This window comes from Podarcis erhardii (genome assembly GCF_964252035.2).
Source record: "Podarcis erhardii genome assembly, chromosome: 2".
Lineage (NCBI taxonomy): Eukaryota > Metazoa > Chordata > Lepidosauria > Squamata > Lacertidae > Podarcis > Podarcis erhardii.
In genome coordinates, this window is record NC_138498.1 from 53740767 (window position 1) to 53759398 (window position 18632).

At 45.1% G+C, this 18632-nt stretch overlaps 1 protein-coding gene across 1 annotated transcript; it reads left to right on the forward strand.

The window, feature by feature from the left end:
* Window positions 1–7083: 7083 nt before the first annotated feature.
* MSX2 (msh homeobox 2) lies at window positions 7084–17235 on the forward strand. The gene is made up of 2 exons (XM_081852183.1): window positions 7084–7502; window positions 15094–17235. Exons 1-2 carry the CDS (start codon window positions 7148–7150, stop codon window positions 15516–15518), a joined length of 780 nt encoding a protein of 259 aa, XP_081708309.1. The 5' UTR covers window positions 7084–7147; the 3' UTR covers window positions 15519–17235.
* Window positions 17236–18632: the final 1397 nt, after the last annotated feature.

The window sequence follows — 18632 nt, forward strand, 5'->3', positions numbered from 1 at the left end:
TCTGCATTTCAGAACATGCGTTATGTACCTCACCATTCTTCAAAACAGAAATATTCTGAAAGGCTGTTTCTGCAAGTTAACCTTGAACCCACCAAGTCTTTCTATTTGGCTAAGAAGAAATCGCACGCACGAAATAGGAAATGGTCCTCAAACGTGGGAAAGGCTGATTCAGTGGAAAGCGGGGAGGGGCGCTCCAAAACCCACTGGATTTCAGCGGAGCATCCCAGCAACGTGTTTAGCATAGGGGTGGATCGCACCTCGAGAAAACCCGCACCTTCTAGTCCCATGTAAAGCATTTAGGTCTTAGAAACAGACGCATCTCCTGACAGTTCCAGTGGCTGCAGAAAAGAGAGCAATGATTTTCAAAAACCAGCGATGTTGCGGGTTTTGAGTGGAAGGGATATTGTTCTACTAGGGAGTTTTTAATTGTTTTTTTAAGGACCATTACTCCTGCTTAGTCGGGTTCTTTCCCCACTGCAATCCGTAGCCCTTACCCCTAAACGACATATCCATACCACTCCAGCCTTTGATCCTTCTGGCGCCCCCTCGCCCCATTTACACCAGATTCAGGCCCAGGAGCGCTTCGGGAGCCTCAGAGGCAGCCGGTCGGCCGCATGCGCCTCAGCACAGGGCGTGGGCATTCCTTCCTTATTAAAGATTTTTCCTAACAACAATAGAATAATTATGATCCTCAAGAGAGCAGCGTTCTCCCTCTTCCCGGCCTCCCGATGTCAATCCAGATAGAGTCATCACGGGGTGGCTGCGCCTACAGATGCGCTCTCTCTCTCTCTCTCTCTCTCTCTCTCTCTCTCTCTCCCTCCCTCCTCCTCCTCCTTCTCCTCTGGTACAAGAGCGCAGGAAGGTAAAAGTTAAATGGACTGGTTGGTTGCTGCTGCTGCTGCTGCTGCTGCTGCCCTGGGGTGGGGGTAAGGACGGGGGTTGCGGGGCGGGGCTGCCTGGGACGGGCCGCCGCTTCTGCTCTCTCTGGAGCCGGTCAAACTGCACAGCCACTTCCCCCAGGAGTTTCTCTTTCATCTCCCCGCTGCTGGCGCCTGCAAACAGCCTCAGTTTGTCTGCAGCGTCTCTCCCGCCCTCCTCTCGCTCTCGCTCTCCCCCTTCGTCCTCGCCCCTCCTGCCTTCCCAGCCGCAGAGACTCCGGAGCAGGGCGCATATTTCCCAGCTGGTGTCATGGAGCAGAGAAGGGGCCGTCCGGGTGAGCCCCTCACCCACCCATTCCCCGTGTGCCCGTGGGATATTGAAGGCAGATTGGCCCTCGCAGTGGCTTCTCTCTGCGAGAGGGAACCACCTGAAGGATCGTCGCATCACTGAACGGTCCTGTGGTGATCTTGCGATCCTTTCCTGCCCTTTGTTAAAGGGTCTTCGCACTGTGCGCTCTAATAACATTAAAACGAGAGTCAATGATTGCCATCGGAACCGGGATACAGAATACGTCCCCTTCCATTGGGGTAGGGGAGCTTTGCGCCTGATCCTTTCGCACAGGCCGATCCTGATCCTTTCGCACAGGCCTGATCCTTTCGCACAAGCCGGTTAATACTGTATTATTATTATTATTATTATTATTATTATTATTATTATTATTACGCCCTTCATCAAAAGATCTCAGGGTGTTTCACATAATAAAATACAAGAGAAAAACACAAGTAAATAATTACAACAAAACAACAAAACAAAAGTCCCCATCCCACAAAACGTTTAAAAGGCTGTAGAATAGTAATCAGCCAAAGACCTGGTTGAAAAGGTATGTTTTCCCCTAGAGCCTAAGTATATATAATGAAAGGCCAGACGAAACTCCCAGGTGAGAGCATTCCACAAAGTGGAGCCACTGCAGAAAAGGCCCCTTCTTGTGTTGCCACCTTGGGAGTTCAGGTGGAGGAGGCGCAGGAAAAAGGGCCTCGGGTGCTGATTGCAGAGTCGAGGATGGTTTCTATGGGGAGGGGGAGCCCTTGAGGTGCTGCGCAGGTCCTGAGCGGTTTAAAGCTTTATAGGTCAAAACCAGCACTATAGATTGGGGAAGCAGTCCTAAAGATTCAGAACCTCCGTCACTATCATTATCTACTGGGTCTTTTTCTTTCTTTCTTTCTTTCTTTCTTTCTTTCTTTCTTTCTTTCTTTCTTTCTTTCTTTTTTCTTTCTGTCTTTCTGTCTTTCTGTCTTTCTTTCTATATTGGGTAGAGTACAAAAAATGGCAGGGCAGCAGTGGATTTTTCTGAATTGTCCAGGGGATAAGTAACTTGCAATGTAGCTGTTGAAAAGTTTTCATTGAAAAACAACAACAAAATCTGTGGAGTCCAGTTTAATAGCCTGGGTTCTTTGTGATTATGAATATTCGAGGGGATCTCCTTGATCTCAGATGCGCAGATCTTTCTTATCCCTGGAAGGCCATCGACTGATGTTCAGAGATCCTGGTCTGCTGCCCCTTGGCAATATTGTCGGTCTCTTGAGAGGTGTCCTTTGCTACCCAGCCACGACTAAGTCATACTCCTTCCCTCAATTCTAAACAAAATAAAATCAAGATATCCAGGCTGTTGTTGTCGTTTTTCATTCTCTGATACCTTTCCTGTGCTTTCAATCCAGTTTTTAAATTCGAGCTTTAAATTCAGGAGCGACCTAGGTCCAGTTTACCAGGCTTTGTTCCATGTGGGAAAGTGGCAGAGTACCCGTAGAAAAGTCAGGGAGAATAAACCGGGACCTTGTTTCCTTCGAAGTAAGGCCTATCGAGGTCAAGCAGGCCTGCCTAGGCTTGCAGCCTGCGACTTTTAATCCCAAAGCGCAAAAGCCACCGGCTATTTTCAGGTTTGCTAACTTGACAAACAAACACAGGATAAATCCCTAGAATTAGTGGCCACAGAGTTCTGTAATGCTTTTGGAGTTGCAGGAAACACACCCTACGGGAAAAAGGAAACCCCTCTTCCAAGGAAAACATGTCCCATTGGCCATCCTGGTGCGAAGGATGGATTTTCGTTTAAACAGATCCCAACAGCCAGATCTCTCAAGGCTTTGGGCTTAAAACCTGTGGAACTGTGAGAGGCTGTGAAGCAAGCAAGTTCCATTAGAAAGTCTTTCCACGAGTCCGCCCTGCAGTCCTAGCTAGACACACGAGCTTGGTGGAAATACACATTGCACTCAGAGTGGGGCCTGCGTGAATCTGCATCTGACCGTTCAGGCGACTCTGCAGACAGGTGACACTTCTCTCCGTCCGATTGTATTGGCTCTCCTCTCACTAATCTCTCTCCCCATGGGACATATACAAGCCACCGAAATACTTCATTTCAAGAAATGGGTTAGGGTAGAGAGTGTTAAACAACTCAGAATCAAACGTTTAGGTTCAATGAGACTGGGAGATGAGAACAAGCTAAATAGGAGTAGCGAGAAAGAAAGAAAGAAAGAAAGAAAGAAAGAAAGAAAGAAAGAAAGAAAGAAAGAAAGAAAGCTGCTTAGAGCTGAAAAAGGGATTCACGTGTCCGTCTGAAGCCATCTGCAGCCAGCGTGCCCAGTTCTGTAAACCAGGTCACCGTGCCCTAACCCCAAGCCTGCCTCTATTCTTCCCGGGTAAAAACGTTGCATTTATTCGGTGTAATTATCTGTAGCCCTTCGGCCGATCGGCCCTTGCGCTTCATTGTTCCTTGTTTACATACATTGTTTCCTGATTTTCATCAATTCTCATTTACCTGTCATTAAGGGGAGGAGAATCCGGGGGTACCGAGCACAAGAGCAAAGGTAGGCGTTTTAACAAGTTGACCAGACAATGAGTTGTTTTCCGTCTCTCTCTCTCTCTCCGCACCCCTTCACTTTCTGCACATTTTGCAACTTGACAGACTAAATGTGGACCTGAATACAGCAGGAAGAAGAACACAGTATGCAGCATCTTCCCAAATAATTAAAGTTCTGCCGTTTACATGGACGAATCCAAATCATGGTGCCTTTGCGGGTCCCATTACCCACTTATCCTAAAATAGGCTTCAAGTCAAAGGCATTTGAGAGATTGGGTGTGCGTGCAGGAGAGAGATGCAGAGCTGGATGCATGTACTTATTTGAGGGGCACTAAAAATAAATAAAAAGTAAACAACTCACAAACGTGCAAACTCCAAAATGGGAGGAAAAGAGAATTCAAAAGTCGCTGACCTAGGCTTGCAAACGCGAAAATAAATTCCACTCGAACTAAATATAAAGGGCAGGTGTGTAGAGGTTCCGAATTCCAGGTTGCATATGAGGGGAGGTTTCTATTGACGTGCACGTTTACTTCGAATTAAGTACCACTGTGTTCAGTGAGATGCGCGCCAGAATAAGAGCACGCAGGATTACATTTCACGCGTTTCTTCTTGACCCTGGAAGTCGATGTGCCTTTGCGTATACGGCCCTTCAAGAATCCGAAAGGGGTAGCCCAGAACCTTGCAAATCAATGGCTACAACATTACCGTGCATAGCTGTCAACTTTTCCCTTTTCTTGCGAGGAATCCTATTCGGAAAAAGGGAATTTCCCTTTAAAAAAGGGAAACGCTGACAGCTGTGTTATCATGGTCTCACTGGAAAGCGGGCTGCACCCCAAACAATGTTCCTTTCGCCTTTAGAAGCGACTCTGCGGTGGGAATAGAGTGGAGGTGGCAGGGATAGATTAGGTTTTCAAAGCAGAGCGACTGTCTCTCGTACCCCCAGCAGATGCACGTACACAATCACTTAAAAGCTTCCGGCAGTCCTCGACGGGAGAGCCCCTTTCATGAAGGCGGAAGCAGTAATCCTTGGTACCTGGCTGAAGGTACCTAACTATCGTTTTTAAGAAGAAATATTAGCGATCACGCCGGGAAAATAATGAGAGCTAAAAGCAGATTTTAGAGATGATGTACAGCGTCCGCCTGTCCCAATGGAAGTGACGGACTGATGGACACAAAGTGGTGGGGTAGGCAAGAAAAGCTGCTCCGTCCCCGTCCCCCCATCCTTCAGTTCACCCTGCACTTCCAAGCACGGAAAGAGCAACAACATTTAAGAACAATTAGAATAAACTTTTCCTAGCATCAGCGATGCAGAAACAAACGACAGGGGTTTTTTGATGTTAAGCCTATCAAGGGTTAATAGTTGTGTATTTTTCACGGTTTCTCCTCCCTGGAGGACTTCAGCCTTACATTTGTTTTACGCACACGCACCCCCCCCCGCCGCCGCCTAAACAAACCACGCGGAACTCGAAAAGGAATGTTATTGCAAGTAAATGGGATTTATTGTCGTTGTAAATATTGCAGAAGATGAGCGAGGAGAATTAGAGAATAGATTTTCCTCTATCAGATTCCTCCTCAACGCTACCTGGGACTCTCGATCGCCCGAGCAGCCGAGCTGTAATCCTGCCTGTCTGACACTTCTGTTCCCCCACACACACCCCTCCACGTTTTAATAACCAACAATAGTTACCAACGGATAATTAAGCTGCTATCATTACGACATTAAATTAATTACGAAGCAAAAAAAAATGATTTGCTTTTCTCAGGCTGGCAATTGAAATGTCACTTTAAAATTAACACACCTCGTTGGCTTAAATGGGATGAAGTCGAAAAGTGGGACGAGGACGTACGCGGGCATCCTGGAGGCTGTTTGATGCGCTGGCCGATGAAGGAGTGCAGAGTCAGGCTCCCGGCTTATTAAAGATGCATCTGTTTGTCATCAAGGGTTAGGCGCCTGCAATTTACATTACTAACTTAATCATTGGCGGCGGGGGGAGGACTTATCGGTCCCTCTCCAATGCATTTAATTTGTTCTCTTATAATAGACTACTTACAGCTGCAGGGAGAGGTTAGTAAGCAGTAAAGGAGTTCTCCCTTACTGCTAATACGATCCATCCAAAGGACTGTCTAGAGATGTTGTGCAGAGGAGTTTATTGGAGCGGATTAAATCCCCAATGGTCTGCCTTTTGATGCTCCTGTCCCACCCCTTCCCCTCCGGTTCACTCAGCTGGTCTGGACTATCCGTTTACCTCGTTCAAAGCACTGGTCGTAGAGTTCTGAAAGGCCCTGTCTGGAAAATAATGCTGGGTCTCCAACTCCCAGGAATAAAAAGTCATCTGTCCCGTTCTGAATTTGGAAGCGCACTTTTCTTGCGCCCGTGTTTATCCTCCAACATGATTTGCTATGTTCTGGAGGGGCGCTTGGAAAGGAGGCCGCTTCCCTTACCGATAAAGGCGCGCGCAGAACCTTGACCACTACGTCCATTTCACCCACCCAGCCGCCCTTCTGTAACTTGGAAGTGAAACGTGCCATCGCTTCGCTGCCACCCTTTCTGGGGTCCCCAGAAGACACCCCCTGCCCCCCGATGCCCCTTCTTGGGAGGAAGATCTTATTGATGGGGATGATGGGCCCCCTTAGGCTACCATGGGCTGTGGGCGATCGCTGCCTGAACGCGCCACGCTGGCGCCCCTAGAACAGGCAAGATGGCCTGCGGGGGGCATTCATTGGTATTTTATTTCGGGAGAATCTGAGTATTATATAAGAAGTCGATGACCTTCGCAGGGCCTCGGTGCGCGCTTGAGCTTTGGGTTGCCAGGGCTCACCGGCCAGAACTCTTGCTGGCCGGCGGATTTCGCTTTCGGGAAGGCAGGAGTGCGAGCGAGCGAGCAGGATGGGGGTGGGATCTGCCCTCTCCCAGCTTCCTCTTCGTATCATCGGCCCTAATTACTCCGCTGACTTTCCTGTTTTGGCAAAGTTACAGCGCTGGAAAGCTCCCTAATCACACAGCTCCGCTCGCTGCCCGTGTCATTAACTTCTAATTTATTTAAAAGGAAGGCAGAGTGCGGGGGAGGGAAGGGGGCAAAAAAAACCTCCTCCGCTCCGACCCGTCCGGAGCCAATGGCGTGAGTCAGCGCGTGACGTCACCGCCGGGAGGCGCCTCCCATTGGCCGAGCCGCGCTTACTCAACTTCCCAGAGGAGGAAACGGCCAGAAGTCTCCCAAAAAAGGGGAGGAAAAAAAAGTTGCTCGGCTGATTCGGGGCTGCGGCGAGCCGAGCTAGTGCGTCCGGGAGCGAGCGCGAGAGATCGAGGGGTCGGGAGACCGAGGAGCAGCAGCAGCCGCCGAAGGGGACGCCGGGCAGCAGCAGCAGCAGCAGCAGCAGCAGCTCTCGAGGCGGGGATCGTCGCGAAGCTGCGCCGCGATGTCTTCTCCGTCGAAAGCGAAGGAGGTGTTCTCGTCCGACGAGGAGGGCCCCGCCGCCGCCGGGCCCGAGGAGCGGCGCCCCGTCAAGGTGTCCAGCTTGCCTTTCAGCGTCGAGGCGCTCATGTCCGACAAGAAGCCCCCTCGCGAGACGGGCGGCGGCGGCGGCGGCGGCGGCCTCGACGGGGCGGGCTTGGGCACTTCCAGGAACCTGCTCTTGCCGGGTCACGGCGCCAGGGAAGCGGCCAGCCCCGGGGGGCTTACAAAAACCTTCGAGACGTCGTCGGTTAAATCCGAGAACTCCGAGGACGGCTCGTCGTGGATCCCGGAGGCCGGCAGATACTCCCCTCCCCCAAGTGAGTCTTCTGGTCTCCCTCGCCAGGGAAGTCGGGGTCGGGAGGGTTGCGAGGGAAAACATCCCTCGGGGGGGTGTGGGATGGAGGGGGGTGTGGGGAGAGGGGAGGAAATAGTTAGCAGGACTCTTTCTCCGGCCGTCGAGTGACCAGCAGCTTCGCCGCAGTCTGAGCTCCCGCCAGAGCCGAACTTTTGGGGCAGCAGCAGCAGGAGGGGAGCGAGGCGCTGCGCCGGATCCCTCAACATAGGGAAGGCACTTTTGCAGGGCGAAGCAGAAAGCCCGATTCCAGTGAACAAGGAGGGAGCCCTTTCAACCCCATAGCCAGCTTTTGCAGCCAAGCCTTCATTTGGTTTGCATGTACAGTAAGGAACAGAAGAATGACCAAAGAATTCCGCGCGCTCCCGCCGCGATCTTCCCCGCTTCCTTAGGCTGGACCCGCCCGGAACTGTCCAAAAAAACCTCCGGCGGCCGAGACGCATCGAGAGCCGGCTGTTCCAGCGCCAGCGACCCTCTCCTCGCCGCATTAGTCATGCCTCCTTCCAGCTGCCGTTGGCAAGAGGGAGATGGTCTTGCGCTACCGCGTCTAGGCTGTTTCCCCCCATCCCCCAGGATGATGGATCGCAGTCGAATCTCTCCTTTCTGTCGCGACGCCTTTTCAGTGACTCTCGCCTAGTTCAGTCATTTTAATTTTTGCAGTAGTTCAACCCCCCCCCCCGCTGTCTTCTCGGTAGGCAAAAACCTGGCAAGGCGGGGAATCGACGGTGGTTTCTTCTAATCTCCCTCGGTTGCCTTTCCTGGTGCACCTGCAACAGCCGGAGCAGGCAGCCTCCGGCTCCTCCGCGCACCTCGGGCTTTCTCTCTTTACGCTTAACTGCGCGCCTCTCTCAATGGGGCCCATGTAGGGCCTCCAAACTTAGCCCAGGGACAGAATAAATGGGGAAGATAGAAGCGGGAAAGATCAACCTTCTTGTTTCTTCCTCACAAGTCAATGGAACTGCCAGCTCCATTGAACCTGGACGGCAGTTTCCAGGCTGTGAGGAAATGCGCTCCGTGACAGCATCGCCCATCTCTTTGGCTTTCAAAGGTCTCTTCGCTTAAGGAGGTTTCTGCAAACCACATTGTTTTGGAGCACTAGTTTCCTGGGACAGGTTTCTGGACAGTTTCCCAATGTTCTAAAACCTGTTTTATTATTATTAATATTTTATTTATAATTTTCACCATTAAAACAGTTAATAATAACCCAAATACCAATTACACATTTAGTTTTGACTTTCCCCCATCCTTTCCATGGCTCACTTATTTTCTTTTCCATTACATATTCTAATTAATCCCTATATTTTCATTTTCTCAGTTTTATAGCTCAATAATGGTTACTGCTGAATTTACTCTGCTACTGTTACCTTTTTAATATGCTTACAGTGATTTTCCAAATACAGTCAACAAAACATTTCCAATCTCCCTTAAATATTTTTTCATCTTGATTTCTTATTCTGTTTGTCAGTCTTGCCGCAAACATTCTGAAATCTGTTTGGAGTCTGAAAAGTGTGGCTTCCTTCCTCGCCCCCAACCATGGCTTTGCTTAATGCCTTTGATCCATCTTTATTTCATTTTCTACGATTTTCTCTTTACGCTCATAACAGAGTTCTTGATACAGTTGTGCAAGTGCATGCACACATCTGTCCTTATCGCAACCCACCTCTGCTTCATCTCATTCTTTGGATATTGGGGTGGTGGTGTTGATAATGGAAGGTACTGTGTTTCTTTTAATGCTAAAGGGGTAACTGTGGTGATAGTAACACCTATGTTTCCCCCCAGAAGCTGTTCCTCTCTCGGAAAACATTTTGTATGCAGCAGAAAAATAGTAAATTGATACTCTGGTTGCAAGTCTGCTTATTTGGAAATAAATTCCACTAACAGAAATACGAACAAAGAACCTGATGGAACCTTAAATGTCTGTTGTGGCATTTGCTTTCATAGGCCAGAGTTCATTTCATCCACCACAAAGTGGGATCTCTCCCACGAAAAACTTGTACCAGAACAAATGTGTTGAATACTTCCACCTCACACTTTCTTTTAATGCAGATTAATTCCAGCTAAGCTGAACCGGAGTACAAGTTGCTATATTTCCCCCCCCCCCCCAGATGGTGGGAAATGGGTGGCAAGGAAGAGTTGTTCTCATCATCTCTGTTTCTATACCGATTTTTCTCCGTTTGCATTTGGTAAAGTTCCCCCCAAAGGCAATCAAGGCCTAGCTTTTTCTTTTCTGCGTTCCCTTGCTTTGTTGCCTCATCCTACACACCTTTGCTCAGTCATTCTCACTGAGTTAAGTGAGACTTAACTCCCAAGTAAACTGGCATAGGATTACACACTGACCACGGCCACCCCAAGGCCAGAAAATTGCTGTTTATTCTAAATCTGAATAGCATCATTATTGATATTATTGATAGTGCAAGCCTAACCGTGTCCACTCTGAATTCAGCAGGACTTGCTATTATGGAGTTTATCCCCAGTTAAGTAGCATTAGGATTGCAGCCACAGACTTCTTACCAGTTTCCCTAAGCAATCAGAAACTGTTTGTAATTCTAAAAATGAATAGCTGGCAAAGGGTTTTGTGAGTGTGGGTTTGTTTTATCAAAACGAAGCATATTTAAGTATCCACTGGAATTTCAGTGTATTTGTTTATAGCTTTCCACAGAATTATTTCATTTCTGTGGTGCTTTTGCCTGCCTTTGGGTTTCAGGACATGAAGCCAACTTGGGTTAAAAGAACACTCTTCAAAAGAATCCAACTCCCATCTTAAGACAACTTCATTTAAAAGTTATAGTTCATCTGATTTCAATGCAAATTTCAATGGAATGCGTTTCTGACTGAAGAAAAGTTAAGGGAGTGAAAAAAATCCCGGAGGAGCTTTCTGAATAGTGGAACTGCCATTCTTTAGCATCTATAAAAAAAATTACTAAATTGCTTTAGACAGTGTCTCAGGTCTGGTTGACTCCAAAACTTGTTTATTTTCCGCATAAAAAATAGGAGTTATCTAGTGAGAGTATAGCTTTCCTGGATAATAACATAAAATGAAAGTCACTTCAAGAAAATAGTAAAAGGAGAGGAAATAGGAATGGCGGGTTTTAAAAAATGCACAAATAAGATATGATATATTCCTGCATAAATGTATAGGAGTATGCTGATAGTAAAGTTAACATTGTAGATTCTCAATATCTTTGAAACTGTTGCACCACATGACAAGGAGGAGTGGGGAAATTCATCAGAAATAAAGAGGAAATGGATTAAAGTTTTCTAGGTGTACAGACAGTATGCATAGTTAGGAGATCTTTTTTGATTATAATTACATAGATTTTAGTATAGGCATCTCCCCCTTGATGCAGCAGCTGTAATACTGTACTGTATTTTGAAAGTTCCTGTTAAAGGCAAAAGTTAAGAGCACCCATTATCTGGAAAAGTATTTTTCCAAATATTATCAGATTGAAAAGCTGCGCTTTCCCTGCTACCACTTAAAACAAATGGCATTTAATCTGCCCTTCTTCGCATCTAGATCCAAGGATACAAGCCTAACAGAACCTCCTTTATTAAAGCTGCAATCCTATGCACACTAATTTGGGGGTACACTTCCATGAAACTCCGTGCTCCTGTATAACTGAATAATTCTCCTGGGAGACACTGAAACTTGTTTTCATGGTGCCTTAAAGAGATTATGCGGTTTGCAAAAAAGCAATTCCTGAACTTCAGGAGAGCGTATTGTTTTCCTGAGCAATATCTAGATGTGCCTATAGAAATAAGCCTTCTAATTATGATCTTTGTTCAGCTACAAATATGTGTGACAGTTATTAGCAAATCAACATGTGCTTTAATTAGTGCGGGCTTGGGAAAGACGGAATGCTTCTCTTAATATGTTCCAATAACAACCCACTTGTTGCATTATGTAAATGATTAATGTTATTCCTAAATACCATGCTACAAATCACTTATCTTTGGGTATCTGGGTAAAACTTAATTTACAGCACGATCCTAACATAAGCATGGGATAAAGCTGTGAGTGAAGTTACTCTCTCTACCCATTCTCTGCATGCATGCACACACTTAGGAATCAACCCCATTGATTTAAATGGGGCTTCCTGACACATAAATGCATATCCAAGCTCAACTTTACTGTATTTTTCACCCCCCCAAAAAATCACCTCCTTTAAAAAAAACCAAAAAAAGAAAAAATCAGAAGCAAAACATTATCCCTTCCAAATCCTTACTGTGACAATAGTACCATTTATTCTGAAATGCGCCAGCTATTTAAACAATCTTAGGTTTAATTCTATTCTAGACAGCGTTTGCCTCTTAAACCAATATTTCCCACAAAACTATTCTGAAATTCTAAAGCCTGCAATCCTAAACAAGCTTATTAAAGAGTAAGTCCCATTGGAAAGTGCTTAGTGAACAGACATAGAATTATACTGTAAATTTGCAAGTGGTCTCTTTAAGATTGTGATGTTCATCACAAGTACTTGCAAGTCCCAATAACAGTATATGCTTATTTCATGTCGAATACAGTCTTAGGATCCTGATGATGGCAATTCCTATTTATGCCTTTCCCTTGCTTTTCTCATAGCCTTGCTGAGCCCTGAAAGTCCTGCTACTGAAATGTAAATTATGCTTTAAAAAGAGTCGGGACTATTACTATGCAAATTACAGGCTTTGGGTTGTAATGGAACAAGATATGAAACAAATTCCACTGCCTGTATTAGCTACAGATGTTTGCATATATATATATATATGTGTGTGTGTGTGTGTGTGTGTGTGTGTGTGTGTGTGTGTGTATGTCATAAAAAGTACATGTTGAATCAGTGTGTCGACTTCCTTTTACATTTTTTGTTGCTGGCTTAGAATACAGAGATCTAAAATGGTGGTGGTGGGGAGAACCGTCAAGACTTTGCTCCCAGATCACAAGTCTACCATTGATTTCAATGAAAGGCTTGGCAATTAGCGCAGTTACAGAGGGGGGGGGGGGGACCTTGTCGGACTCCCGTGTCCTCAGGCAAAGCTTCAGCTAAACTTTCTGATAAAATATGTAATTCATGCTGGATAAATCATAACAACTAGTGGCTGGGGATGCATTTATTTCTATCCTTTATGAAACTTTAAAAAATCAAAAAACCCAGAGCCAACTACTAACTCTTTCCTTTAGTAACACGTTCCACTTCCCACTTCAGTAAGGGCCCCTAGAAGTTCTTGCTTCTCCAGATCTTACTAAGATGAGTGCATTGGGGGCAGGTTATGCACCTGATTTTCTGACCAGAGGTTTTCGGATGCCCTAGACTTTTTGTAGGACTCTTCGCTAGGATAACCATACATAGAGGGCATTGTTGCACAAAAGAAGGGTGACCAGCTGTTTTGGCAACAGTCTTGTTTCAGTAAGATGGTATCTTTGCAGTAGATTTTTCGTTAAAGCTCTCCATGAGGTTCTGCAAAGGCCTGACAGTGATATAGGGATGCAGGTGGGCTGTAATATTACTGTAATGGCATCCTATAGCATTCGGGAACACTGGAGCCAACATTGTTGCCATGTTGACTGTTGTTAAGGATATGAGACTTGTCAGTGTACCTTCACAGTCCTCCATCTGCTCACCTTAAATCTCTGTATCCCTTACAGCAGACGTGAGCTTATCGGATCTCCTTTGTTTTTCACTAGATCTGCCGGCCAGAACCAAGTGCTAAGGACATACAATTAGAATTAAAGAACAATCTGGGCTCAGGGATTTGTTTTCAGCACAAGAACAGAGCTTACAGTCCTTTCATGCAAAAGTCTACTCCTCTTTAGTTTTCTTATTTCAGCAGATGGGGAAAGTGGCTGTTGCTATTACTAAATAATTGTTTTTTGGGAACCCTTAACCATCTATTGGAAATTACAGAAATAAATACCCATTGGATTCCTACTGGTGCAAGGAGTGGAGCATAGCAGAGCATGCAATAACCCTTTTAAAATATGTTTAAAACTTGCTTGGTGGATTCTAAGATCCTCACTGAGTGAGGGGAATAGATCAGGAGTATTCTATTCTGTTTTCTATCAGTACACCCAAGATGTTTTAAGCATACAATTTAAAACGTAAGATGTGAATATGACAAATGCTTATATTGTACATGTAGACTCCTCAGGCACCTGCAATCAAGTGTGGCTTCCTGTCAAGTGTATGCCTGATAGCAGACCCAAATCTGCTGCTAGGTGATGTGCAAAATAGCTAGGATAGTTTCCAAACAGGCTACTATTTTTTTTGGGGGGGGGGAATCCCTGTGTACTGTCTTCATTACATTAGCTGAGCTTCTGAAGGTTTCAAACAAGGAAGACAAAAAGAACCCTCTTCAAACAACAACAACTGAACTAGGATATATTGTGTAGATGAATTAAAGCAGGGATGGCCAACAGGTAGATTGTGATCTTCAGGTGCCTCCCCCCAAAAAATCTTAGATTTATCCCAAAAAACTCAACAACTTTGGTCAATCCAATGGGTAGATCACCGCCAGTTTTTTTTATAGTGGGAGTAGATCAGTCTCTTGAAAGTTGGACATGCCTGATTCAAAGCATACATAGAAATGTAATAGATGGCTCATTGCTTTGATCCCGCATCAGATTTTTTAAATAGGGGGCACAGTAGTTTCACAGAACAACATGTGTCTGCTACAGCCAGATTGCAAACATCCACATTATAAGCAGAAATATAGGCTATCCCTTTTAAAGTTTAACGTATCATTCGCATCTTCCATTTTAAAAAAGGGGTCCTTCTTGGTGTGTCAGAATTTCCTGTGTTCTGCTTTCTTTCATATTTGCCCTCACATAAACATAATCTCATGCGTTCTTCTTAAGCCAACTGTCTTATCTTAGTGTTTTGATGTCTGGGGGGTGGGCGGTACAATTGGGCCTGGTTGCCTTTGTGCAGCCAGTAATGGACTATTCTGCTTGTTACCATCGTCATCATAATTTTAAAAAACTATTAGCATGTGGCCCTCGCCCCATGTACGTAAGAGTCAGAGCCATTGATTTAAACAGGACTTGCCTCTGAGTAGACATGGCTAGGATTGTACTGCTATTATCATTTATATCCCATTCATACGCTGAAGGGATGCGGGTGGCGCTGTGGGTTAAACCACAGAGCCTAGGACTTGCCGATCAGAAGGTCGGCGGTTCAAATCCGCGTGACGGGGTGAGCTCCCATTCTTCGGTCCCTGCTCCTGCCAACCTAACAGTTTGAAAGCACATCACGTGCAAGTAGATAAATAGGTACCGCTCCAGCGGGAAGGTAAACAGCGTTTCCGTGCGCTGCTCTGGTTCGCCAGAAGCGGCTTAGTCATGCTGGCCACATGACCCAGAAGCTGCATGCGGGCTACCTCTGCCAATAAAGCAAGATGAGTGCCGCAACCCCAGAATCGGCCACAACTGGACCTAATGGTCAGGGGTCCCTTTACCTTTTACCATACGCTGAAAAGGAGAGAAGAAGCTGCTTTTGCTGCAACATTTGGCAGTGATCATCCACTCCTCCCCCCCTCCCCCCCCACTCCCAGCTTTGGTAACTGATCTTTGTTTTCCTTTCCAGGACACCTGAGTCCCACAGCCTGTACGCTGAGGAAGCACAAGACCAATCGGAAGCCCCGGACACCTTTCACCACTTCCCAACTGTTGGCTTTGGAGCGCAAATTCCGCCAGAAGCAATACCTCTCCATTGCCGAAAGGGCTGAGTTTTCAAGCTCGCTGAACCTCACAGAGACCCAGGTCAAAATCTGGTTCCAAAACCGGAGGGCCAAGGCAAAGAGACTACAGGAAGCAGAGCTGGAGAAGTTGAAAATGGCAGCCAAGCCCATGTTGCCATCTGGCTTTAGCCTTCCTTTCCCCATCAACTCCCCTATCCAGGCGGCCTCACTCTATGGAGCATCTTATCCCTTTCACAGACCTGTGCTTCCCATCCCACCTGTAGGACTCTATGCTACTCCCGTCGGATATAGCATGTACCATTTATCGTAAGAAGATCAGAAAGCAAAGCAGTGGCGCAATCAGAGACTTTCTGGTGGATCTTGCCCAGTTCAAGAGTGCAGTACAAAAGCCAATTACTGGTCATTTTTCTGCATGTTTGTATGTGCCTTATCAAGTTTATAGGAGTTTGAAACAATAAGCAGAGCCTGTATTCTGCAGGCTGGGGAACCAGCCAGGTGTGATCTCAACACTTAGAATCTGATCCTGAAAGAGAAGGGTTGGGGTTTTTTTTAACATACATGCTTAAAGTAATATAGTTTGTTTATATACTGCACATGGGGGCGGGGCGGGAAAGGAATCAAAACTTAAATCATGCATTTTCACAGCATTTCTGTTTCCCCACGATGTTTGCAGTGGGGTGTCAAACCACGTTTTGTTTTTTCAAAACAGGAGCAGTTCATTCTTTAAGGCGAGAAAGCTGCAGCTTGATCCTATGCATGTTTACTCAGAAGTAAGTCCCACTCTGTTCAGCGGTGCTTACTCCGCATTTAAATGTGGCTGTAGGTACGTTCCCATGTGTTGTTTGACTTGGTGGGGGAAATTTAGATATAAACGTGGATTTTATTTCTAAGACCAACTTTGGAAATAAAAGCAGACTTTCAAGTAGAGGCAAGGAGTTAGTTTCTGCATTTCCGGTTGGGTTCTATGTTGCAGTCTAGGCCTTAAATGGACGTGTAGGCAGTTGGAGTATCTTGAATGCAGAAGGCTGGGCCATCCAGCAAGGCAGTCTGCAAATATTTGACCTAGAGTAGTTCCGTTGGAATAAATGGGATTGATCCAGATAAAGAGACCTACTATGCAAAGGATTAATGCCAATGATAATTTTATTCATCCTTAGTCTGCAGTTTATTCTTGCTTATAAGACATCAAATAAGGGGTTTGTATGTATGCAGTGGCCAAGAAGGCAGGCCGAGAGCTTGAGAAGAGTTCTGTCCTGATCCCGTTCTCCCCTGGTTTGCTTCAGAATTGCCACTTACAGTCAAGTACTTGACTTTTGGAAAGATATCAGGAGGGGGAACAAAATAGAGGTATGAAGAAAAGAGGTGTTGCTTTTCAGAAGTGTGTGTGTGTGCATGTGTGTGTGTACATGTCTGCATTCATGTGCAGAGAGACTATCAAAACCGTGTTGCAAAGTTGTTTTGTTTTTATTGCAATATTCTGTGTTTTAACCATTATTAGCTTATAGAAATGAATTTGTGCTTAAATGTTTCTTGAAACACCCATAGATCCAGACAAACCAACCAACCTATGGGAACTACATAGTGCCACTGACTCTAAATACAGGACTCACCTTCCCAGGCTTTTAATATTGTTTTCAGGCTGGAAGAGTTCTGTTTAGTGTACTTGGTACTATAATAACCCATTTTTATTATTCTAATTATTTTATTATTACTATTGCTAAACTTCATGGTAAAGTGTCTATAGAGGATGCAGACTGTTGAAGACAGGACTTCTCAAAGATGTATTTTTGGCATGTTTATAAAAGAAAAAGGGCCACACAATTTGTTTTGGAGTTTTGTTTTGTTTTTGCCCTGCTACAAGCTGTGTTGTGAACCTTATCCATTAGCTCAGTTCTACCCTTTCACCCCCAGCATATTAAAATCCCTTTGAAAGGGATGCCTTGTACAATTTTATATATTTTATTGAAGATTTATTATTTCTTATCTCTTTTATTTAGAATTAAATTAAAAAACCTTGTTTAATTGTGTGTGGGTTTGTCCGTGCTTGGAGTTATTTATTTTAAAACACTTGAAGCCAAAGAAACTGTTATCATTTGTGTCTCCTTTTTCAGTTCTTCGGAAATTTAAGCCTGAACAAAGGCCAAATCCTCAAACAAAATTGTGTTTCTATAATTCAAATAAAACAGGCAAATCTTATGGACCCTCTCTTCATTTAGGCTGCAATCCTATACTCACTGGGAGTAAGAACCCATTGAACTTACTTCTAAGTAGACATGTGTGGGGTTATAATGTTCCATTACTGAATACAGACTATCAATAGTGGGGTTTTGGCTTTTCATTCATACCTGGCTTTGGTAAAGTTACTCATTGTTTACACCACTTAGTAAGTAGCAATTCTCCGAATAGAGAAAGATAATTTTTTGATTCCCTTCAAAGTGGTGACAGAGCTGGCCTCTTGCTGCTCATTGCTGCACTCGCTTTGATAGGACTTGGTCTCAAGTAAGTGCGTACATGATTGCTGCAATCTTTCTCGGGTCAAAGTGAAGGACCAGGTTGTTTGAGAAAAGTATAGGAAGAGAATGTCGAGGGCTATATTATTAAGGAACAAAATCACTTTTAAAATGCACAGGTACAACTGTGCTGAGCCAAGGCAAAAGCTAGCCCAGGCCGTCCATCAGAACTTGCACTGGGTATCTGACCTCTGCCAGCTTGAAATTGACTTGGTAGCTGAGGAATTGTGGAAAGGAGGTAATGTCAAGCTACTACTTGCCCAAGATAGAGACAACTCGATCCAGAAAGCCCAGATGTGTTGATGCTTTTATACACCCAAGTTGTTTGTGACTGTTGCCGGAAATCCTTCTCCTTGATTAGAGAGTGTGTTTTTGCATTCCCAACCGGTGACTAGCTGAGCTGAGGAAATTTATTACTCTTTCTTCACAGGATGAGATACAAATTGAATTAACTAGTTTATATAGTCTGCCTTATTTTAGCTTTCTGAGGTAAAGATGCATTTTATAGGTCCTCTTGTTCCAAATACTGCATCCCTCATGACTGCCGTGGTGATTTTTTTTTTACAAAGGAGCATTTCTTTGTTCTATAACAGTCTGAACTTTTGAGAATGAAGGAAAGCTCTGCTTTTAAAAGGGAGAAACAGAAACAGAGGCGTCTTGGATTTTAGAACAACAATCCCCATGGAAAGGCTGGGATTATTTTATTTTATTTTTAAAAGAAGCTTTAAAAAGAGACCAGGTCAGCATCTATCAGAATTAATGTCTGGAGAATCTTGATGCTACAGAGGGATTAACTAGGCATCCCTTCTGAATCTTGATTTTCCATAATAATATGTGGCACGTATACAGCATTTTTAGACAGGCCTCCGTAGGTTTATGCAGAAGTTCTGCTAAGTGCACTGAGACTTAACAGC

What these genes read in the sequence shown, in the direction of transcription:
- MSX2 (XM_081852183.1), top strand. Translation starts at nt 7,148, where the DNA reads ATGTCTTCTCCGTCGAAAGCGAAGGAGGTGTTCTCGTCCGACGAGGAG. An exon ending in CAGATACTCCCCTCCCCCAA is followed by an intron (nt 7,503 to 15,093) that starts GTGAGTCTTCTG and finishes TTTCCTTTCCAG; the next exon opens with GACACCTGAGTCCCACAGCC.